The sequence below is a fragment of the Cavia porcellus genome, unplaced genomic scaffold (genome assembly GCF_034190915.1).
Source record: "Cavia porcellus strain 051 isolate PalLab524CR breed Dunkin Hartley unplaced genomic scaffold, mCavPor4.1 scaffold_12, whole genome shotgun sequence".
NCBI lineage: Eukaryota > Metazoa > Chordata > Mammalia > Rodentia > Caviidae > Cavia > Cavia porcellus.
This window is the reverse complement of record NW_026947495.1, coordinates 64,734,448-64,756,772: the sequence shown is the minus strand read 5'-3', so window position 1 is coordinate 64,756,772 and position 22,325 is coordinate 64,734,448. Positions and strand designations below refer to the sequence as shown.

The 22,325-nt window shown below is 39.0% G+C and overlaps 1 protein-coding gene across 1 annotated transcript in view; it reads left to right on the top strand.

Moving 5' to 3' along the window:
- Positions 1-18,756, top strand: part of Pde11a (phosphodiesterase 11A) — a 386,279-nt gene extending 367,523 nt beyond the window's left edge. Inside the window, exon 20 of the mRNA XM_063259356.1 lies at positions 13,294-18,756. Within this exon, the coding sequence (XP_063115426.1) occupies positions 13,294-13,449 (156 nt within the window). The 3' untranslated portion in view covers positions 13,450-18,756. The remainder of the gene's footprint in view (positions 1-13,293) is intronic.
- The last annotated feature ends 3,569 nt before the right edge of the window (positions 18,757-22,325 follow it).

Genomic DNA, 22,325 nt, shown 5'->3' with positions numbered 1-22,325 from the left:
TTTCACATTCTCAAGTGGCCTTATCCATCTAAATAGGGCTGATAATACCTACTCACAGCACCGTCTTGAGATTTAATCAGAGCACACGTGGAGAGCTCCTGGTCTGGTGCCTGGAACACAGGGCACATTCATTAATGTGCTCAGTCATCTCAGCGAGATGTGTTCTACTCTGTAGCACAGTGTGCCAACCGGGGGCCCAGAGAACAGACACACAGGCCTGTTTCACTTGATTGAACATGGGTTTTAAAATTGTAAAATGTCCACTTTGCCATAATCCTCACCACTTCCAGCTGTATTATGCAGCCTACTTCATGCATTAATTTTACTGGCCTGGCCCAGTACATATTTCAGTTTATAACTCTTGCCCTGCATTATGAAAATAACAATGCTATTAATCCAAGGAGACTAACATTCTTGCCTCATTAATTCAGAATCTTAATGTCATTTGTAAATATCATTTTCTACAAAGGAATCCCTTGAGCATATAAATAAAATAAGCAGAGCAAGTAACCTGTGAGGTCAGGAAGGAAATGGAAAGGAAAAGAAAAGAGCATTGTTGCATTTTCACTCTTACATGCACTACTAATCTCTTGTAACCTTGGAAAGAAAATGATGCCTTTCTAAATTATTACTAGTACTGTAATTAGCTTTCAGGATGCTACACATTGATGCTACAAACATCATCTTCAGTTATAGCTTGAGTAGACTATGCCCTTAAGATTCCAATTGCAGTTCTGAATCACTCTTGCACTGGATTCTAACTAGCTTGCTTGCTTTCATACTAAGCATTACCTCTGTGGCTTTATCATCTTTATTGCTATTTGGATAACTGTCTCACAATATTTAGATTTTAAGGTCTCCAGTATCACTAACAAAATATAAAAAATGTGACAGTATGTTTTGATGTTTACAAAAACCTCACATAACCAACTTACCATCACTGAACTGTATTAGTTCAACAGAGTAAACCACATATAGAAAAATAGTTTTCAGGGGCTGGGGATTTAGCTCAGGGGCATAAACGCCTGCCTTGCAAGCAGGCAGTCGTGAGTTCGATCCCCGGTACTGATAAAAAGGAAAAAGACAAAAAAAGAAAAGAAAAATAGTTTTCTCAGGTTGGAAAAAGTTTTTCCAGTTTTAATAGATAGATAGATAGATACATACATACATACATACATACATACATACATACATACATAGAGTAACGTTGACTTCTCACTGAAGAATTGCTGTTTTTCCTTTCTGAGTTCACCTGGATCACAGAGAAAACTGGGGCTATTTGGAAGCTGCTCACTGGCTGTTTGAGTACACCCTCCCTGCAAGTCCCAATTCACAGAGCTGATGACTTTGCCAACAAGGGTAGTGGGCATCTTCCATCAGTGTTTGCTGAGTCCCTATAATGTGGCAGGATAAGAATGTGCAATCATTAAATGAAAAAGACCCTTTCTGGGTGGCTATATATACTTCGTCCATTACCTTTCTTCTGGTAACAGAACCTAGCATTCTGGGATGCTAAGGCAGAAGAATTAGAAATTTGAGCCCAGCATAGGCAACTTAGTAACTTAGTGAGACCCTGTCTCGAAATTTAAAAAAAAAAAAAAATTTAAGGACTAAGGGTGAATTTTCCTTGAATTTCTACTTTATGAATTCTATTTGTATCTTTCTGGCCACTCCTAAACTCAAGGGAGGCTAAAGTTCATTCTGGGAAGGTAACTAACTGTGACCATTAACCATGATACGTCACTTGAATAGATTAAGAAATGCGAAGTGGATTAGTGGACCACGGTTGTGAGTGTGTCTTGGATGACTGACATATAAGCCAGCAAACTGAGGGAACATGACTTACCCTGGATGTGGGTGGCACCAACCACTAGGCTTGCAGCTTGATGGAACAGAATTAAAAAGGAAAGAAGATCCCCATTTTGGAAAATCTCCAGTCTTTGCTGTGGTCATGGGCATCAGTCTCCAATTTCATCAGCCTTCAATCTCTAATGAGCTTCCAGGCCTTCGGTCTTAGGTGCTACATCCTTTATCCCTCTTGCTCTGAGGCTTCCATCATCTTGCGCTGAGCAGCCACTGGGTCTCTGGCTCCCCAGTGCAGAGATGGCCATTGTGGTGGGATTCTTTCCCTCTGATCCCACAGTGACTGTGGACTTTCCCACCTGTGTTCTGTAAGCTTAACTAATTAATTCCCTTTCTCATCTCTAAAATGGGCTGACAAAGAGTTTTTATTGATTCTGTTCTAGAGAACACAAGCTAATAATGATTTCGGTATCAAGAATAGGGTAGGGATGCCTCTGCCACTGAAGGTGGAAAAAACTCTTCCTTTGACAAAATAACCTCATCAGAATTTAGGAGTTCAGTGTTTCTAGCCTTGCCAAGTTCTTCTCAAACATCTCCATCCCAATTTACAGGATCCCATTATTTTCCCATCAGCACCCTCACTTTAACTTAAGATACCCTGTAAGGCCAAGCAATCAACATGCACTGTAATTCAGCCAACATAATTCACATTATAAGCGCTCATATTTGGTTTTCTGCAACTTCAGTCCTACACCTGAAAGAAAGAAGGTTCTCCTCATGCCACGCTTAGAAGCCTTTAAATTGTTTGAGCATGTTTGGAGCTCATTATTTTCCTGTGCTAATTTATTGTAGAGATGTTAACAGCAACCAGCTAGAATCACTATATTTCTTACTCTTCCAAAGATGTTCATAAGTATTATATGTAAATCCCTTGCTTCCAACGAGTAGTGAGTCAAGATAATCAAATGGGTCTATGTTGTGTATTACTTTACACAGTTCACACCATGGAATATCAATACTCTCTACATTATCAAAAGAGATCTTGGTAATTTTATATTTCATCAAATGAGACAGCCAATTCCAGGAACCACTAAACCAATTAGAGAAATCTATCCTTACAGTTCTGTTTCTCTAGAACCACTCTTATTGCCTGAGAGAGCATTAATTAGGTTTCTCTAGAGGAATATATATGTATTAACACAAGGGGGTTTATCAGTAGGCTTACAGGATCAGATGCAGGACAGCCCACAGTGTGTGCAGGATTAGAAGTAGAAAATCCATAATGACCATCTGGGCACTGGAGAACTGACAGATCTGTTATAAATACCACAGTCCTGGAACAATAAATGACATACAGAGTTATCAGAGTGGCGGGATTCTTTCTCTCTGATCCCACAGTGACTGTGGACTTTCAACTTTGTATTTTACCTTGGAAAGAAATCAATTAATAGTAAAATGTTCAGATCATCAGCTTCTGATCACAAGCACAGTGTATCAGCTATTCAGAGTCCTGTCTCTGGGCTTTTTCATGTTATCCCACCCCTTTTCTTTGTTCCCAAGCTTCTGCTGTACATTTGTACAACTTTGAGCTTTGTTCACTCGAGGTGACCAATATTTTCTTTCTGATCAATTTTGATCTCTTCCAAACTAAGTCGTAGGAACACATGTGAGACCACAGCATCACTTAGATCTGTTAAGGAAAACACTTACTGGACAATCAGATATTCCTGAAGATGAAGAAACAGTACCTGCCTAGAAATTCATTTATTAGTAACAGTGTAATAACAGTGTTAGCAGGGCTTCCTTCTGCAAAACCATATACCAACATCATAAATATAGTAACGTTACTAATGTGAGTACTGGTATCAGAGAGCACTGGGTCCAAAGCACACCCCTGTGGCCCCAGGCAAATCACATTGCTTTTCTAAGCCAAATTTTCTCATCTCTAAAATGAGCTGACAAAGAAAGATCTCCCTCTTCTGGTTGTTTGAGGATTTAATTAGATAAAATATATAAAGTATAAACATAGCACAGTGCCTAAGTTTTATGCGTGACCTATGGAAATATTTATTACTGAATTTCCAACTTAAAAAAATACACAAAACTCAATGTGGTAAGGCCATGATCATTAACGTGAATGTGTGAAACATTTATCCAAAAAAATCTTAGCTTGCTTCTGCGTTCATTATTATTGTTCATTTGTTTTTGTTTTTGTTTTGCTTTTTTGAATAAGTTTTGACAATACCTGGAAGCCTCTTACAGTAGTTAATGCATTATCTTAAGCAATTTAGTGCAAATTAATTTTTACACAACCTTGATTTCAAAAGCCATTGAGCTGGGAAGGGGAGAAGTGAGGTTTAGGACTTTGTGCTGCCTTCCATCTGGACCCCTGAGCAACTCCATCTGCTCTCACAGGTAGTGACTAACACTTCAGCCACTCCCCTACCCCACACACATGTGCAGCTTAGCTTTCTCTTTTTAAACTCAGGAAAATGTTAAAGTGCATTAAAAGATGTTTATTTCACATTTTCTAGGAAAAAGCGGGGGGGTCATTTTGGCATTTCAGAGTTCTGTTTTTCTACCATAATCAAAGTTTTTCCATCAGGTTTTGTGTTATTTCTGATTTTCATTCTGCTTCACTAAAACAGTTCTGCTTTTCTGATAGTTTTATAGGCTATGTTGAAGGATCTGAACCTATTCAAGGAGCATATTCATATCAAATGGGAGCCATGAAAAGGTTCAGAGTAGAGAGGGTGAGTGTGGGTACGTGGTTTTGATCGACTTTACCCATGTGACTTCCAGAGATGATTGGACAAGAGCAGGAGGACGGCTGGGAGATGGGTAAGAGTGCTAGAGCAGAATTCCAGCTGTTGGAAAGCTGACAATACCTTGGATGAGGGTTGTATAAAAGTGGCTTCAGACTGATGAGCAAAGGTCCTTTGGAGTTCAATTTGTCTTAGTGGTTGGTGGGATATAGGGAAAGAGGAAGATGTTATGCTTGGCAGATGGATGGATAACAATGCTCAGCTTTTTGGGAGAGCAAACCTGACAGCAGAGGCAGTCAGTTCATGTGTGTGTGTGTGGCCTTCACAACGTACACAAGAACAGGATACTGACAACCCAAATGTGTCTTTGTCAACTGTGTCACTGCAGTGTAGCGTGTGCTGTCTGGGGAGATGAAAGATGAAATCATGAGTGCTCCTAACATTTTGGGCCAAGTGGGGTTAGGAATTCAACAGCTCACTAAGTTAAAAGTTAAGATTTGCTCCTATATTTGGAAGTCCAATACCTTAAATATAAACTTCCTGTGTTTCTGAAGTCCAATACCTTAAATATAAACTTCCTGTGTTTCTCAGAAATGTTGTCAAAACTATGTGAATTAAGACAATTTCAGGGACTTCCATCATTGACTTGTGCTCTTGCTCTTCCTGTTTTAAGTTATGCACAGTGATGAGGACTGTTGGTCATATTATCAATGATTTTCTCTTTCAAAATACCAGTCCCCAAATGGGCTTGTACCATAACTCAGAAATGAATTAACCATGATGGTTAAATGATCATCTCCTCATAACAAATGTATTGCCTCAAACAGATAGTTGAGGTGATTTCCAAGACCAACTTGTATTTTATCAAAAAATAAATTCTTCATATCTCTTAGTTTTATTTATTTATTTCTCTTGAGTAAGGAAGAAATAAGGGAAGACAGAAAATGCTAACTCATATTGCTAGCAGCTCTGTAAATATAATTCAACAGGTGGATAAAACTATCTTTTCTTTGTCTTTAAAAAACTGAATAGCCAGCTCAGAGAATTTCCTCAAAGTTTTTGAAAGGTATTAATGGTACAGGTAGACATTTTCAGGTTCAAAGACCTGTATCCCCCTTCTAACAACAGAACATAAGAGCATATACTTTTTCTAAGAGCAAACCAGACTCTTTGCTGACTCTTTTGTCCTACATCCAGGTTTTGAGTTCCAAGAAATGACTGTGATCAACTAATAAGCATACACTGAGCCAGATGATTGCAGATGTGGATTGTGATGGCAGAGGGAAACCACAGCTAGAATCCAGCCCTAGCAGCTTGATGAACTGAAAAAGAAAAAAGTCTCCAAAATAACATTATAAGAATACTATCTTCATTTCCCAAAAAAGTTATTCTAGGTTTGCTTTTGCAGCAGGACTTTATAGCAGCTCAAAAAGTCCTGACCTCACTTCCACTCACTAGCAGCTATTCCAGCCGTAACTGTCCTTCCTGCCACTGATCTGTAGGAGGCTTTTAGGAGGGTATGCTGTCTCCTGGGGTGACTCTGCAATCACCTAAGGGTCTCCCATTAGACCTTTTCTTCCAAAAGTTCCACCTCTTCACAATAGCACCACACTGGGCACCAAGACCACAGCACATGGTGGTTCTGTAGGACATTTAAGATCCAAACTATTGTATTAGGCAACATAGAGTTGTTTAAAACCAACAAGGATTTCCACTTTTTTAAGATCCAAACTATTGTATTAGGCAACATAGAGTTGTTTAAAACCAACAAGGATTTCCACTGCTTCTACTGCTGGCCATGGCAGAATGAGACGGAGAGAGGTAGACAGAGAGAGAGAGAGAGAGAGAGAGAGAGAGAGAGAGAGAGAGAGAAAACGACATGAAGAGAAGAAGAGAGAGAAAATAATAATTTTGAGATAACAAACAAAAAGAAAACACAATGTATTGATTGGTAAGAGGAATAAATTAAGTGAGTCCTGCAACTGTCTCAGCTCCCTGCCTGGAGACAATTTCCCAGCCATGGCTCAGGAGTAGGAATACAGGTATAGCCCAGTGACCTCAGCTAAGTTGAAGAGGCAGAGCCACAGATGAGTCTGGGAAAGCCAAAGAGGTTAGAGTTTTCAGGAAGAAGCACTGGAGAAGAAACAGCTGTGTAGTTCTGCAGAAAGTGACTTTTTTAAAAAAAATTTTTTTATTATTTTGAAGGTAGTAAAATACAACAGAACAAGACGGAACAAAGCCAATTGAGACAGTGTAGTGAAATTGGTACAGAACTTCACAGCAGGTTACCGGGATAACAGCAACAGGTATCACAGTATATCTCATCATCACAATAGTTGTTCTTTCAATCATGTATAGCAAAATAAAATGAAATACAGAACATTATAGAACTTATCAAAACAGAATATTGAATATAACAGTACCATTAATCAGAATAAAGCAAAACAGTAGTAAAAATATTTGCCTTCAAAAAGATGGTAGAAGGAAATCCCCCTTATTTGCTATATTGCATATGGTCAACCTCCCAAGAGATGCTCAGATTTACTAAATTGGCGCAGGGGAAGTGGGATGTTTGACTGTAAGCCCGTGCACCGGTAGGCTCACTATTGCTTAACAGGGAGGTAGGCTGATTGCTTGGTTTTTCAGTGTCCTAAGTTTCAAAATGGCGCGATCTCAGAAGACGCTGGTGGTTCTCCCCCTGGAGGGGCTGCAGTCTGCCACACCATAGCCGCTTACCAGAGAGGCGAGCTGCTTGCTTGGTTTCCCAGTATCCTAAGTTCCAACATGACGCAGATCTCTGGAGATGCTGGTGGTTCTCAGAAAGTGATTTTTAATATTTGGTTTAGTGCTGCCCACCATACCTTGGTGAGGAAACCATTGATACTGAGCAAAAACCAGCCAAAAAGAGCAAGTAAAACAATTCCTGGAGGTCACAGAGACTGGGAAATATTCTGTGTTCCTACTAACCAAGATGCCAGAGAAAGTCCTTGAAATACACGATGTATTATGAGCAGTTCTCTAAAGGGTATTGCATCAGTTTTGGGGTCAAATTAGTCCGAAACAAAAGTGTTATGGTTGATACATTGTATCAACCTGAGCAGTTTAGAAGTGTAATGAAGTGTTGCCCCAGCACCATGCCACCTTGCCTCGGAGGAAGCTGAGTATGGACTGAAACCTCCAAAAACTGTAAGAAATAAATCTTTCCTTCCTTCATCTTGGGCATCAGGTATTTTGTCTGGACAAGAGAAAAATAACCAAGACATTAGTCCTAGACAAAAGGTGGATGCCTTAGAAAAGCTTAAAACAAGCCCTAATGGGAACAAATACTTTCCAAATATCCTAACTATATTTCAGAATAAAACTAAAAAGTGAAGAAATTGGAAACTTATAACTCAACAACATAAAATTCACAATGTCTAATATCCAATCAAGAATTGACAGACATGCAAAGAAATAAGAAAATTTCACTTATAATAATAGGAAAAAATCAATCAATAGAGATCTTAACGTGATACAGACCAAAGAATTGATAGAGAAGGACATCAAGATGACTAATATACTTGTATTTTACATGCTCAAGATTATGGAGAGAAGATAAAGTGGATGACATCATGAAAGATATCAAAAAGAACCAAATCAAGCTGTAGAAAGGAAAAGTCTAATTTCTAAAATGAATAATACAATATATGGGATTCACAGCAGAAGAAGCACTAGTAGAAAAACCTCCATGGTATAGCCATAGAAAGCATCCAAAATGAAACTCAGATGCAGGAAAGGCAGAAAAGAAATGGTCAGAAACAGATGGAGGGCAACACCAAATGACTTAATACATGTATAATTGGAGTGCCAGAGGTGAAAGGTGGGCATTAGAAACAGTTGGAGAAAGTGGTAGAAGTGTTTTAAAATTTGATGAAAATTATAGACATAGAACCAAGATTCAGTGAACCCCAGGCAGGTTCATAAGGGAAACTACATCAAGCCACAACAGGATCAAATGGCTTAAATCCAGGCATAAGAGGAAAAATCTCTAGAAGGCAAAAGAAAAACATATTAGGTATTTTTAAAATACGTAAGATACTTTTATGGTAGTAAAAGCTAAAAATCATTTTGGATACAAAAGCTTGATTGGCAAAGCAGAGAATATATTTTAGACATACATATAAAAAGATTCCAGAAGCTGGTGTGGTGACAAGCACCTGTAAATTCCAGCATTAGGGAGGCTGAGTCAAGTCACGAGGATCTACATAGCAAATCCAAGGCCAACCCGGACTACGTAGTGAGATCTCTCCTCAAAAAAACAAACCAATGAATGAAAAAAAAAGTTCTGATTCTATCCTGGAAAATCAGACTTCATAGAAGATAAAATATGAGCTAAGTGTTAAAGAATGACTAGTTTTTAGGAAGAGAAGTTTTCACACAATGCTTGGAGAATCAGAGAGACGTAAGTTCAGTCCCTGGCTTCATCTTTCTCCATGTAGGACCATCATCAGAGCACTTGACCTTATTGAATCTGTTTTATATCTATGAAGGGGAGGTGATGAAAGTATCTACTGAATAAAACCGCTATGAAGATTCTAGGACATAATGACTCCAACCCCACCCAGCACAGTGACTGCTCAATATACAGAAGCTACTCTTACTTCTTTTTTCTAAAGTTCCTCAAAAACATGAGATAAAGAGCAGGGGACTGGGTAGTATTTGGCCCAAGGAGTAAATCTGTTTTTTTCTCAACCAGCAGAGATACTGTTCGGGTTCACACTATAGAGCTGGTTACTTTTGGTGCTCCTTTTAATTGAAAAAAGTTCCATTCATCTAAGACATAATAGAGGTAGGTAATTCCTAGAGGCTATAAAGTAACGGTTTTTAGCTTGGATGATTCTACTCCCCAGGGGACATCTGCAATATATTTAATATTTGGGATATTTGGGGGCTACCATGACTTGGCAGGGTGTTGAGGTTGGGGGCTGCTACTGGCTTCTGTAGTATCCTACAGTGCACAAGGCAGGCCCACAACAAAGAATTATCTGGCCCCAAACACCACCCGAACTAAGGTCAAAAACTGCAACCGCCTATCAGTTCTTCTCCTTACCAAATGATTGACCATGAGTGAGTCCTTTAGTCTTCCTAAGCCTTGGTCTCCTCAATCACAAAACAACAACAAAAAGAGCATAATAATGCTATCTATCTCATAAGGTTCTTCAGAAAAGAAGTGATAGTGTGTGTAAAGTACTTAGTCTTACAAAGTAAGGATTCAATAAACACTTATTAGTAACAGGAATTACCTGAGAAACTCCTGGAAAACATTTGGAAACGGTGAAAGACAATTAAGAAATTTAAATCCATTCACTCATCATGTGGGAAGCTTCTTTTAGAGAAGGAAGAAAATTTAAGAAGTCCTGGAATAACATCACTGTGGTATTATTCCAGGATATAAGGTACATGTTAGCATCTGGAGTATACACAGGGGAAAGAGCCAAATGCTAGACTTGTGTACACTTTTTAGCTTTATCCACCTCGTAGTATTATTACAGGCCTTAATCTAAACAGTAGATAAGAGATCCATGTTTTCTTTCTCTTCTAAGACTGGATAATGTAAGGATGCTATTTTGTCTCTTACACAGGGTATGTGTTGATTTAATACTATCTATCAAAATGCAAATGTACGTGCTCTTTGGCTCAGCAATACTGATTCTAAGTTTGACCTTTTGATAAACGTGGTATCTACAAAATGGCTCTGTACAAGGACATTCATTACAGAATTATTTGGAGTGGGCAACTATAAACAACACTTAGTTTCCAATTTTTAAAAGGGAGATCATCCCAGAGATTAAAACCAATAGACAGAGGTTACAGAGATGTGGATTAAAGTTTAGCACAGGAGCAACATTCTCAGATCAGAACAAAGAGTAAAAAAAAAGAGTCCCTCCCACCCCGGAAGTGGTACATTGAGTGCCTCTGGACATGTCTAACCAGGTCATACCCCAGGGATGCTATGGAGGAGAGTCAGGCATCCTGTGGCTGATACAGTAATGTATAGTACTAATCACTACAGCCTCTCTGTGTCTATGTGGAGACTGGTCAGATGGGTCTGTTCCTAACTTCTTTTCTATCAAGTAAGGTGTAATTCATACTAGAAATTAGTATCATTCTCACAGAACCCATCAGGTGTCATCTCTGATGACAAACTGTAGGAATGGCCAATCTTTGCATATATTAGAAGCAATTCTCTTGCAGATGGCACTGCATGAAATCACCCTAAACCCTGGAATTCAGGTTTATGGATAATCCTTTGATTTTTAAGAGTCCCATATTCTCCCAGCTAACTGTATTTACATAACAAATATATAGTGTAAGAATAACTCCTCAAGATAGGATTTTTGCTACCTTTGCCCAGAACCAGTATATGGCCAGAAAAAAATGACATTCTAGTTTGGCAATTCTGTTTCAGAAGAACAAGACACAAAGAGAAGGAATGAACTTGGAGAAAGATATATGCCACCCCCTCCCCATTATCTTAGTCAACACAAAAGAAGCAAGAGGGAGAACAAAGAACAAAGATAAAGGAAAGAAAGCTGCTTGGGGCTAAGCCAAATAAACTTAAATGGTCTTAGGAATAAATTGGTGGAGTCATTGGAATCATGAGCAGGTGCTATGAATGTAATTTAGTAAATGCTCGGGAACCTGCCAAGGAAGAGAAAAATGTGTTGCTTTTGAGATCATTTCCCAGCAGCTTCATAAAAGAAAACTGATTACAGGAATTTAATAAGTAAAACAGAGCCAGAAATATTGTAATCAAATGAGTTTTTAATTACATTTCAAGCAGAAAAAAATTCCAATTTGTGCTCCAAGAATTAAAAAAAATAAGTTCTAGAGAAATGCTTTTGTAGCAGGAAAGTAACATAAACACTAATTTCCATAGGAATTATAGTAGTCAGTTTAATTAAAAGGCTTGATCAGAGTAAAGAGGAGCTGGTGCCAAGCCACACTAAATAAAACCCCAGCAGTTGCTACTTCACACTACTGTCTAGTTAAAAACACTGCGCTTGAGAGGAATTGGGCGTCTGCATTTTTCTAGTAAAAATAAACAGGATTTTTCTTATCACTGCCTGAGTTATTACACTGTCTTGTTTTGTTATCATATAAAATAACTGGTACATCTGATTTAAAATTAGATGTTTGTGCACAGTATAGGAAACATCGCTGTTAGACACAGTGACAAAAACAGAGAATATCCTGCAGTTCCAAGGTACTTACGTAGACAGGTGCCACCTCAGCTGGGGTAGAGGTGGCACTCTTCACTGAGGTACCTGACTGTTTCTGGACCTAAACTCCACCCAAGGTCCTTAACTTGCTTCTAGTTACACCCTACAGGTACTCTTGTAACTCCCTGGAAGATACCTGAGGGGTAACTCAGGTCTGCTAGCAGGTGGCTTGCAGTGGTGCACAGGGACAGGGACACTCTGCCATCCTGTCCTACCTCCTTTAAACCTATTGTTTCTGTTTTCCAAAGTTAATACCTTAAGAAATATATAAAATAACTTCTTACCTTTTTTTGTTTGTTTTGTTTTGTACCGAGCACCAAACTCACGAACTCACACTTGCCAGACAGGCAGTTATGCCACTGAGCTAAATCCTCAGCTAAAATAACTTAAAAATTCCTGTTTTCAAACAATCATGATCATGTTAAAAGATTGTCATTCCGATCTTATTTCCTTTTGTGTTGAACTATCCAAGAAATAAAGACTCTCAAGCCCTTTTTGTATATATTTTAACATGTGTGGGTTTACTTAAATTTACTCCTCATATGTATATAGGTGTTTATTAAATAGTTTTGCTAATATTTTACTGGCTGAATATATTTGAAGCCTTTCATAATGAAAAATAAAATATTTAAAAGAAAGAAAAATATTTTATGAGCTTTTAGATTCATTTTTTACCTTAAAAAAATTAGTGAAGCAGAGAATTATGAAATTTTCCTAAAGCATCCAGGACTAGACAGAGACTTCTTTTTAAAATTAACACAAAGTTACATACAAAAATAAAATAGGCCTGGTGCAAGTGAGGACACTGAGGCTGAGCCCACGCTCAGTGCTCTGCCTGCCCCTGGACACCCCACGTGGCCTCTTCCTCACCTCACTCACAGTCTCCTCCACACTCCTGTCCCTTCCTGTCACATCTGTTTCCATATGTTTCCGTATTGATTTGTATGTTAAGCCCAGCTCCAAGTCTTTTAGCTTAAGAAGGAGCCTCTTCTCTTACCTCCCACCCTTTTAACCTGGCCCTTTCTTCTTCAGGGACCATCACCCAGGGCACTAGTAGTGGAGCAATTGTACATCCGTTTTTATAAAAATTAAAGTTCAGAGCACATTCAGGGTCCTTTCTGATGGTGAAAACACAAACATTAGCAGACAAGTGTGAGCTGAATATTTTGTCTTCTGTCTCTCTTGATGAGGTTATAAAATAGGCTGCAAGTCAAGGAGGCTGGCTCCCCCTGGAGTTACACACACAGCCAGCCTGCATTATTTTTGGCTTCTCTGCACACATTCTATTAATACAACACAGTGGTGTTACATGCACATTTACTTCTTATGACTAGCTCATGTTTACCAAAATAATTTTTCATTTCTTGTAGCCATTCTCATTCTCCTGAAAAACAAAAGGTGGAAATCTTATATATCAATGACTTGGGTTCCTCTCTCCCTACCTGTTTTTTGTTTTGTTTTAGGCGTTGGTGAAGGTCAATATGAAACTGAAGCCTATGCTAGATTCAGTGGCTGCGAACCGAAGCAAGTGGGAAGAGTTGCACCAAAAAAGACTGCTGGCCTCGGCTGCCTCCCCAGCCGCTCCCAGCCTCATGGTGGCTGAAGAGGATGGAAACTAAGCCTCTGCCTTCTCAGAGCTGCTGCAAGACTGCAGCCTGACGGGCCAGCTTCAACCCAGCCATGTCATCCTTTTGTTCTCACAGCTCAGACAGACCTACAGTCTCAGGGATGTGGATACGCTGGGAAGCATGCCCAGGTTTTCAGCATGGAGTGGTCAGCAGCTGAGAGTGGGACAGAAGGACAAACAGAGAGAGCAGGGAACTGGGACCCTGACTGACCTGCTGATCACACACGGGCCGAGACAAAGGCTTTGGGTAGAGGACTGGTTTGGATCCGCAGACCTGGGAACAGTCAGGTCTGCCCAGTCTGAGTTGAGGGAACAGGGACCAGTGAAAGCATCCTTCTTGCTGCTTCATTTTGTATATGCTCTTCAATTTGTTACAAGCCAAACACTGCCTGATTCTGTAGCTTTTCCTGGAGTGCCCTTTTATACCAGATTATCCCAGGAATCCAGCTTTGTGTTCCAATAGAGGTATTTTAGAGGTATTTTATTTTTAGTCCTATAGCAGCAGCTTCTTCTTCTTCTTCTTCTTCTTCTTCTTCTTCTTCTTCTTCTTCTTCTTCCTCTTCTTCTCTTCTTCTTCTTCTTGATAAAGAAGATGGTTCATTTAGTGGGGAAAGGGATGGAAAAGAAAGAGAATAGACAACTACTCAGAGCTGAGTATCCCTACTATAGCTTCCTGATGTTGGATCAGAGCCTTTAGAATTCCCTACCTAAAACATAAAAGCTATACTATCTTTGTAGATACCAACCAATCATATTCTCCCCCACCAAAAGTCTATAGTAGCAGTGTGCAGATATGTTTGTCTGACTGGTGTTTATATAAGATTTGTAACTCTAGTGAGATCATGGTCCTGTTTTTCAGAGTTTTAAAAGCCTTCCTTTTGGACTGAGCCTTCTCTTGGAAGAAATGGACTAACAGACTTTAATTAAAACAAAGATAAAAGGAAATCTGTAGCCAGATTTACCCTAAGTGACCTAACAATTTCTAGGAACTACTTTCAACAATGAGAAGTATTTCACAGAGCACCGGAAAGTGAACGCTGACGGGCTTGAGTTCTTCCGGTGATGAGTTTTGGTACAAAACTTACTACCACCAACCAATTTAAAGCCAAATGCTGGGACCCTCAATTTCACACGAAGTGTAAAAAAGAATACTTGAGAGGTTAAGAAATAATGGTCTGGACAGAAAGTACATTCTATAGCAAGTCAGGCTTATAATAAATAAGAATACACTCTATTAAAAGATGCAGTGACTAACATTCCTCTCACTTTACCTCAGAGATGGAGGATTGGGCGTGTCTTACCCAAAGAACAGTAGGCTAGAAGTTAGATTTTACCCTGTGTCACTACTGATGGAATGATTCGGGGGACAAGCCATTAAGATTTTCTGTATTTGTTTCCTTTTTTTGTCAAATACCATTACAATGATTTTCAAACATGTCTTAATTTTAGAACTCTTTCTTAAATGAAATATTTCAAGGAACCTTCATGATATTAGACATCTAAAACCACAAGCCCTCTGCTTGAAGCAGAATGTAGGTCTAGGGTCCCTACCAACCTTCATCTCTTAGGACTTTGAAAATATCTCAACTAAGTGAAAACATTCTTGTTCTTTTTTTTTTTTTTTTTTTTTTTTTTTTTTTTTTTTTTGTCTTTTTCCTTTTTATCGGTACCAGGGATCGAACCCACGACTGCCTGCTTGCAAGGCAGGCGCTTATGCCGCTGAGCTAAATCCCCAGCCCCTAACATTTTTGTCCTTATTTTCACTGATCAGTATTAGTTATTAATGTTACTAATGAAATCTTAAGAGATGGGAGCCAGGCTCCATGAGGTGGCACTTCCCTAACACACCGGAGTCCCTGGGAGAAGTCTGCAGAAGGAATAAAAAATGAGGGGAAACGGGTAAAAACAGAAGAGACAAAGTAAGTGAAAATGACAAACCAGGAAAGAAAAGGAATAATGGAAAACAAGGCAGAGGAGGAAGAGGAGGAGGAGGAGGAGAAGAGGAAGGAGCAATGCAGGAAAGTCAGGGGCTGAGACGGTGCCAAGGGGCAGGCAGAAGTTAGTCCAAACAAAGGAAAACAGCACTTCCAACCAAAAACATAAAAAAAGAGAGTACAGAATCCTGTCTTCAGTTGCTTAAGAAAAAGCCAACTGAGCAGGGAGGGGTCTCACAAAAAAGAGAAGAAGGACTGGGAGCCCGAAAAAGCAGTGTTTCTAGCCGCCCTTACAGCTGTCTCTGCAGCCAAGCCTGGAGAAGCGGGAGGAGACGGTGTGTACGGGAAAAACGGCTTCTGCAGAGCAGCTAAGAGGAGGCTGTTCAGATTTATGGATTTTATTAAGCCAGTTTTCTGAATCACTCCGCTATAAAGGAAAATAGCTTCGCCGGGCTGTCCCTTCCTCCAGGTGAGGAACAAAGCGGGGTGGAGTCAGGAGCAGCCCGGCCTGCAGCTGAGACGCCCTGCAGGGCTCCTGGTGCTGGGCCACATCAGTTTCCATCACGGAAGGGAGCTGACAGTGAGGCCGTGTTGAGGCAGAGACAGCCCACATCTGTTATCCTCCCCAACACTAAGTAAATAAATAAGTAGCCAAGACAAATGGATGCCAGTCCGTCTACAGCAACATTTTAAAGCACGTGCTTTCTGACAAAACTGGACCCAGGGTTTGTGAGAAACCGCAGCCAGCTACAAGCCCAGTAGCTACGCGGAGCATCGATGCTGCGTATTGCTAAGGGGAGCATAATTTATAGCATAAACCCTGCGGCTTCCACTAAGGTTGAGTCTTCCTCTCATTTTCTTGCCTTTTTATTGGCTTCACTGCACGGTTGCCAATAGCAACATCCACTGGTAGCAAGGGGAGTTCAGCAGCATTACAATCTGCCATACAGTAGAGCCCTGACAATGTCAACCATCAATCAAGTAGCTGTTTGTAATTGCCTCCATCTATTTTTCCTGTCTCCAGATATCACTTCCTATTGTGGGTCAAGATTCAGAAACTGCTGACTAATGCCATGGTCTGTTCCTCCAAGACCACGAGGCAGAGAAAGTGAGGGTAGCTGCTTTCCTGGTGCCCATAGCCCCGAGGGGTTGGAGGTTGAAGTCCTCAAAGTTTCAGGTATTTTAAACCCCTCTATAAAACAATTTATAGAATGTGAGGTGTGTATGGGTTGCCATATATTTTGCTTTTCCAAAATAAAGAAAGAGAAAATTCCCCAGCCCTTATTATTAGTGTTTATTTTCTATCGAAGGAAGGTGTTGGAAATGTGAGCCTCCTGGTAAAACCTCAAACTGACCAAATTAGGCATGCCTCCTCAGGCCTCTTGACATTAGTAGCTAAAATGACATCATCCTGCTTTTTCTATGAGATGTATATTTTTTCAGACATAATGTTTTTTCATATTAGTCTATATCGTAGATAACACATGTTCAGCCCACAACACAGCAGGTAGGAACAGCTTGGCATTCTGTGAAGGATGCCATCCAGCGTACACTAGACTGAAACTCCAGCCTACCTGGACGCTAGCTGGACCTGTAATCTTGGGACTCTACGTCTCAGGTTTTCCACCTATTAAATAAAAGCACTAACTTTTATTCCATTTCCATGCCAAAGGAGGAAACTGTGTTTTTCTTTTTAAAATTTTTCTTTTCAAATAAAAAGCCACCAAACCTAAAGAGGTCATGTTTTCACAAAAGATAAAATAAAGAATTACATGTGTGTGGTACACATAAAAACAGTATATATTTTTAAAATGTATTGCATGGTCATTAGTACATTTTAAAATATGTATTCTTTTATTTCACAAAGAACAGTTTTAAATTATTTCATTCCTACATATCCCATAAATGGTAGTCATTGATTGAGACGTAAATTTATAAAGTGAGTCAAAAAAGTTAGTACTACACATGAATTTTCTCTGTTTCTGCAATCTGAGATGGCTATGTACTTCCAGGCATTTTATATTTGCAAACATATTGGACTGAAAATAATCTTTACACCTTTTATATTACAGAAATGTCAATATATTAATTCTCCTGGAATTTAATTGCTTTTTCTGTGTATTAAATTGTATCACACTTTATTCATTTACCTGAGGTCATTAAACAATCTGCTCAATTTACTCTGCTGTACAATTATTTTAAAATCTGTCTAAAAAGACAAAATGAAAAAATAAAATCCATTTTCCTGATAACTCTTATAAATTACAGATAGACAAAAAAAAATAACCAGTATCATCCCCACTGACAGTGTGAAATAACTGCCTCCAAGTGAGACAGGAATCTAAACTTACCTGGGAAAGATTTAAATATAGAGAAAAATGCTTTGGCTTGGGAAAAAAGACAAAAAGAATTCATTAAAGCAATGGAGCCAAACCTAAAAACTGGTGATGTAGTGCGGTTTCATTATCCGCGTCAGGATAATGGTCTCTGAAACTGTTATTATGCCACGTGCTGTAAAGAACTCCCCAAAATGCAAATGTACCAGGAATCTAAAGGTTAAATCTAGCTACAAAGCCAAAATGTAGTGAGTTTCCTAGGTGAACAATAACAGAATAAAACACATGGATGGCAGAAGTAAAGTAGGGTGAATCTGGAGAATTTCATGATGAGCATTTAGATCAGCAATGCCCAGCGATGTCCATCTCACTATTTTTCCCTCAGCTAGTCATTTCAGGTTGTGCATCTGCTTTAATTTTGAATATCTTTGCATATTTGCTATATCTCTCACCAGTACTAAAGATAAATCATTATCTGTGTAGCATATCTACATCAATGTCACCAAACGTATACACTGGTACAGAAATGTGTTTATTAAGTAAATGAACTTTTTGTTATGAAAGGTATGTTAAGACCATTATCTTTGTGCTTACTTTCTGTGTACATGTGTGTGTTAAAAGTCTTAAATTATCTTTTGCTTTAGATTTAGATGAAATCATATTTAGATGAATAAAAACAAGCATATAGTGTGGAAATAGGAAGCTAGATTTTGTTGAGCTTCATTCCCTTGGGGGGAAATATTGCTTTTACCATTTTATTTTGATGTACAATCATCTAAAAAGGATCCCCTACTGACTTGCTTCCTAATTATTATTGTTTTGTACAAAACAAGGGAAATATGTCTTCAGTTGAGTTGTTTGAAGCTATTCCCTTTGTGTGTATTTCCCAGGCTGATATTTCATTGTAAGAATACTACATTTTAGACTACTTGGCTATTTCACAAGCAACTAATCCACGATTTTGAAACAGACTGCTTTAAGAGACCTAAATATCTTGGTTTTTAATAAAATGCTTAATGTTTGATGAAAGCTCTGGAATAATCTTTTATTTCTTTTGAGAGGACTAAAAGAAAGAAGCACGACTCCAAATACCTACAATTGAAACTCTGATCATTAACTCTGTCTTGATTTGTGGTATTTGCCTCCATGAAAGGGACACTGGGACAGCATTTTTAATATAGCAAAAAGTTCTTCGAATTATTGAAGTTTTTCTGGAGAGACTGCAGCCCAATACTGGGTTCCAGTGTCTGTTACACGTTGCTCAAATCTGCATGGGCAATTACCCAGGGAGATCGCATCAGTGTGGGACTGCTGGCCACAATGACGCTATACAATTACACAATGGCTTCGGTGCTTAAACTTTAAAATTCTTACTCCATTGTGCCTGTTCTATTAGAACAAACTGCAGCAAACGATCCAAAGCCAATTCAAATGACTGGAGAGGAGGTGCCCAGGGAGAGCGGGCGGGGTGCAGTGTGGCCCGCTACTGGCCAGGGGAAGCAATCACTAGTGCTGGAGCTTTTTTGTGCTTTACAGTCTGCAGTTTTAAAGTGGGGTTAACAGTAAGAACCCCCCAATACACAGAAGGGCTCTGAGGATTAATGAGGCAAGTTAGGCAAAGCAGGCCTGGTACTGAACCGCCTGCATAAACACAGAGCTTAGATTAGCTCTTTGTTTGAATGGATGGCTGGGTGTTTTAAAATGCCAGTAACAGTGTCGGCTTCTCTGTTAGTCCCTCTTACAAACCGCAGTGCTACTGTGCTCTGCTTGGTAGGTTAATTTAGACAGCAGCACTGTAAACCTCAAAGTATAAGCTAGTTGATCAAAAAGCAAAATATATTCAGAGAGGAAATTCAATTACAATATTAATAAAGTTGGAACCATCCACAAAAGGAGAGTTCTTAGTGAGGTGAAATATCTCACCATCTAAACATAAAAAGTGCATGGTCTTTGCAAGTCTTAAAAGAGTGAACAGATGCTCCTAAAAGCCAGTCAACCACATTACCAATTTGGCACTTTTCTGTGTAGAGGGAGTGATGGGATTGGAGATATGGATACAAGGTAACTGGACTCCCAAACTGGCCATTTGGAAGAAAATGACCAGAAATCAAAGGGAAAAAGCAATAGTGAATGGAAAATGGTTTTTTAGAAGAACTTCCTTTAGGAAGACATGTGTCCACAGCTGTGGTTGAAATCCTCATGAGTTAACAATGTTTCCCAACAAGAAGTAGGCACATTTACAGGATAAATAAGAAAATATATACCTTTCAACTAGTTTTAAAAGAGAATGCCAAACATACATACAAATAGACCACAGGAACTGATCATCTCATATTTTGGCAGGCCGAACATAAGCACTCTAAAAACCAAATATTATGCTTTTTAGCCCCTCTAATGTTTAGCTAAATTGAACACCTCCACAGGGTAAACTTGACTCCCTTTATGAAGCAAAATCCACCCTAAGTCTCGCTCTATTTTCTCACTCCCTAATTCTTTCCTACAAGTCTATAATTCATTTTATTACAACCACCAAATGCTTTCCTACTGCCTGGAATTCTATTATACACCTATTTTTTGGTACACGCTCTAGCTTTTCGAAATTCCATTGAAAACAAAATGATCCTTTATATTTCATGATATTCTACCCTGTTTATTGCTTTCCAGGATTTCTACTATTAATTAAAGGGCCTCCTTTCACCTCTCCTTTCCAAAAAGAAAAAAAAAAAAAAAAACCTACCTATTCCCCAATTGCCTATCAAAGACTCAGTAAAAGTCAGTCTATCACAGTAGCAGTGATAGTCATGCCAATTTCACAGTGTGATTGGTGCACTCATTTCATTTTGAAAATGACCCTGCCCTCCATCTGTCTAAGCCAAATGTTCTGCTTTTTTCAAGCCAGGCCTCTGGAGCAACGTGACATAAAATAAGGAGGAAGACAAGATGGCCTCCCTCCTGCTCATGTTACTTGCCATGCTCACAGACAGCAGCAACACAGAGAAAAAAGCCCCTGCAGGAATTCTTTGATCCTGTAGGGATCAAAGTTTTTTGGGGGAGAGAAATAGGTCCTTTTTATTTTTCATAAATTTTTAAGAAGTCATTTAAAGGTGAATGTTTTAATGAAGTAAATATAACTTATGAAATAGAATAAATAAAATAACAAAAGGCCATTCCTTCTTTCTGTGTTCTTTTGTACCTTCATTTAATAGCAACTTACCTGAAGTAACACTCCATACATAATGATTTTAAAATGCTGTCCCTAAGTTTCCAAGGGACAAGACTCAGGCAGGCAGGCAGCTGTAAGGAAAAAACACACACCCTCTCATTACTGAGCAGCAATAGCTAGGCTCCTCCTCCCATGGACCTGCCTGGGTACAAGATCCTAGAAGGGTGCCCCATAAATCAGGCTGAAAAAAGCCTCAGGTCATGGCTGCTCCTGTTCTCACTCAGGAAGACAAAACTCGACCAATTCTGAATAAGAACATAAAGTTAATTATTCTATGCTGTGAGCCATGAACACATGCTGAACTCTCTTTGTGATACCAGGTGATATAGGAGCTGTAGACTCCCATGAATCACTTCCTAACATCTGCTTGAAGCTGCAGTTAGGGCCAGCAAGTTCAAAGTCTTCTGCTGACAAGTTAGCTGGTAGTTTAATGAAGGGAAAAAGCTCTGTAATCTCCCCTCATATTTCCTTGGCACCAAAAACTGCGCCCTTACAAACTCTGTAGGAGATCAATGGATTAGGTTGATTACCACACTCTGTTTGCTCTGGAACTCACCTGTGGAATACCAAGGCTCAGCATCTATGAATCCAGATATAGTCTTGAGCAAATTATGTAAACCTTTAAATAAACTAGCCCAGAATGTTTTATTAATAATATGCATATTATAGGATTATTGTTAATATTAGATATAATTGTGTAAATGGGCTATAATAGAGATGGAATATGTTCTGAAATTTACACACAGAAAAGACTGGGGACTCGTGAACCTCTGGAGATGACCAAAATAAGGACTTGTGCCCACTGAATTACTGTACTTTGCTTTTAATAAATTTACACTAAGGACAGCATAAAAAGAATCAACTCTAATTCCAGAGGACATCCAAAAAGATAACAGTCTCATCTTGTTCCAAAACCTAAAAAACACACACACAAGATGACAACATTATTATACAACATACAGTGTACAACTTTTTTTTTTTTTGACATTATTATACAACATGCAGTGTACAACTCTGTTGTTTTTTTTTTTTTCTTTTTTCCTTTTTATCGGTACCGGGGATCAAACTCACGACTGCCTATTTACAAGGCAGGCGCTTGTGCCGCTGAGCTAAACCTGCAGTGCACTTTAAAATCTTTAAGAACATTAGGCCTTAAATCCCATTGTCCCCGAGGCCCAAGTGGAATAACACACACAGTCAACAACACCCAGTCTAAGAAACAAAAGTTTGATATTCCTATATGTTAGTCATCTAATAATTTTGGTGTATTTTCATTTCTAAATAAAACAAGAAGAAAAGAAGAGTGAAACCTCAGGACTCAAAGTTTGCATTTACGGTAGAGACTACATCAACCAGCATGCAGCGTGGCCAGGTC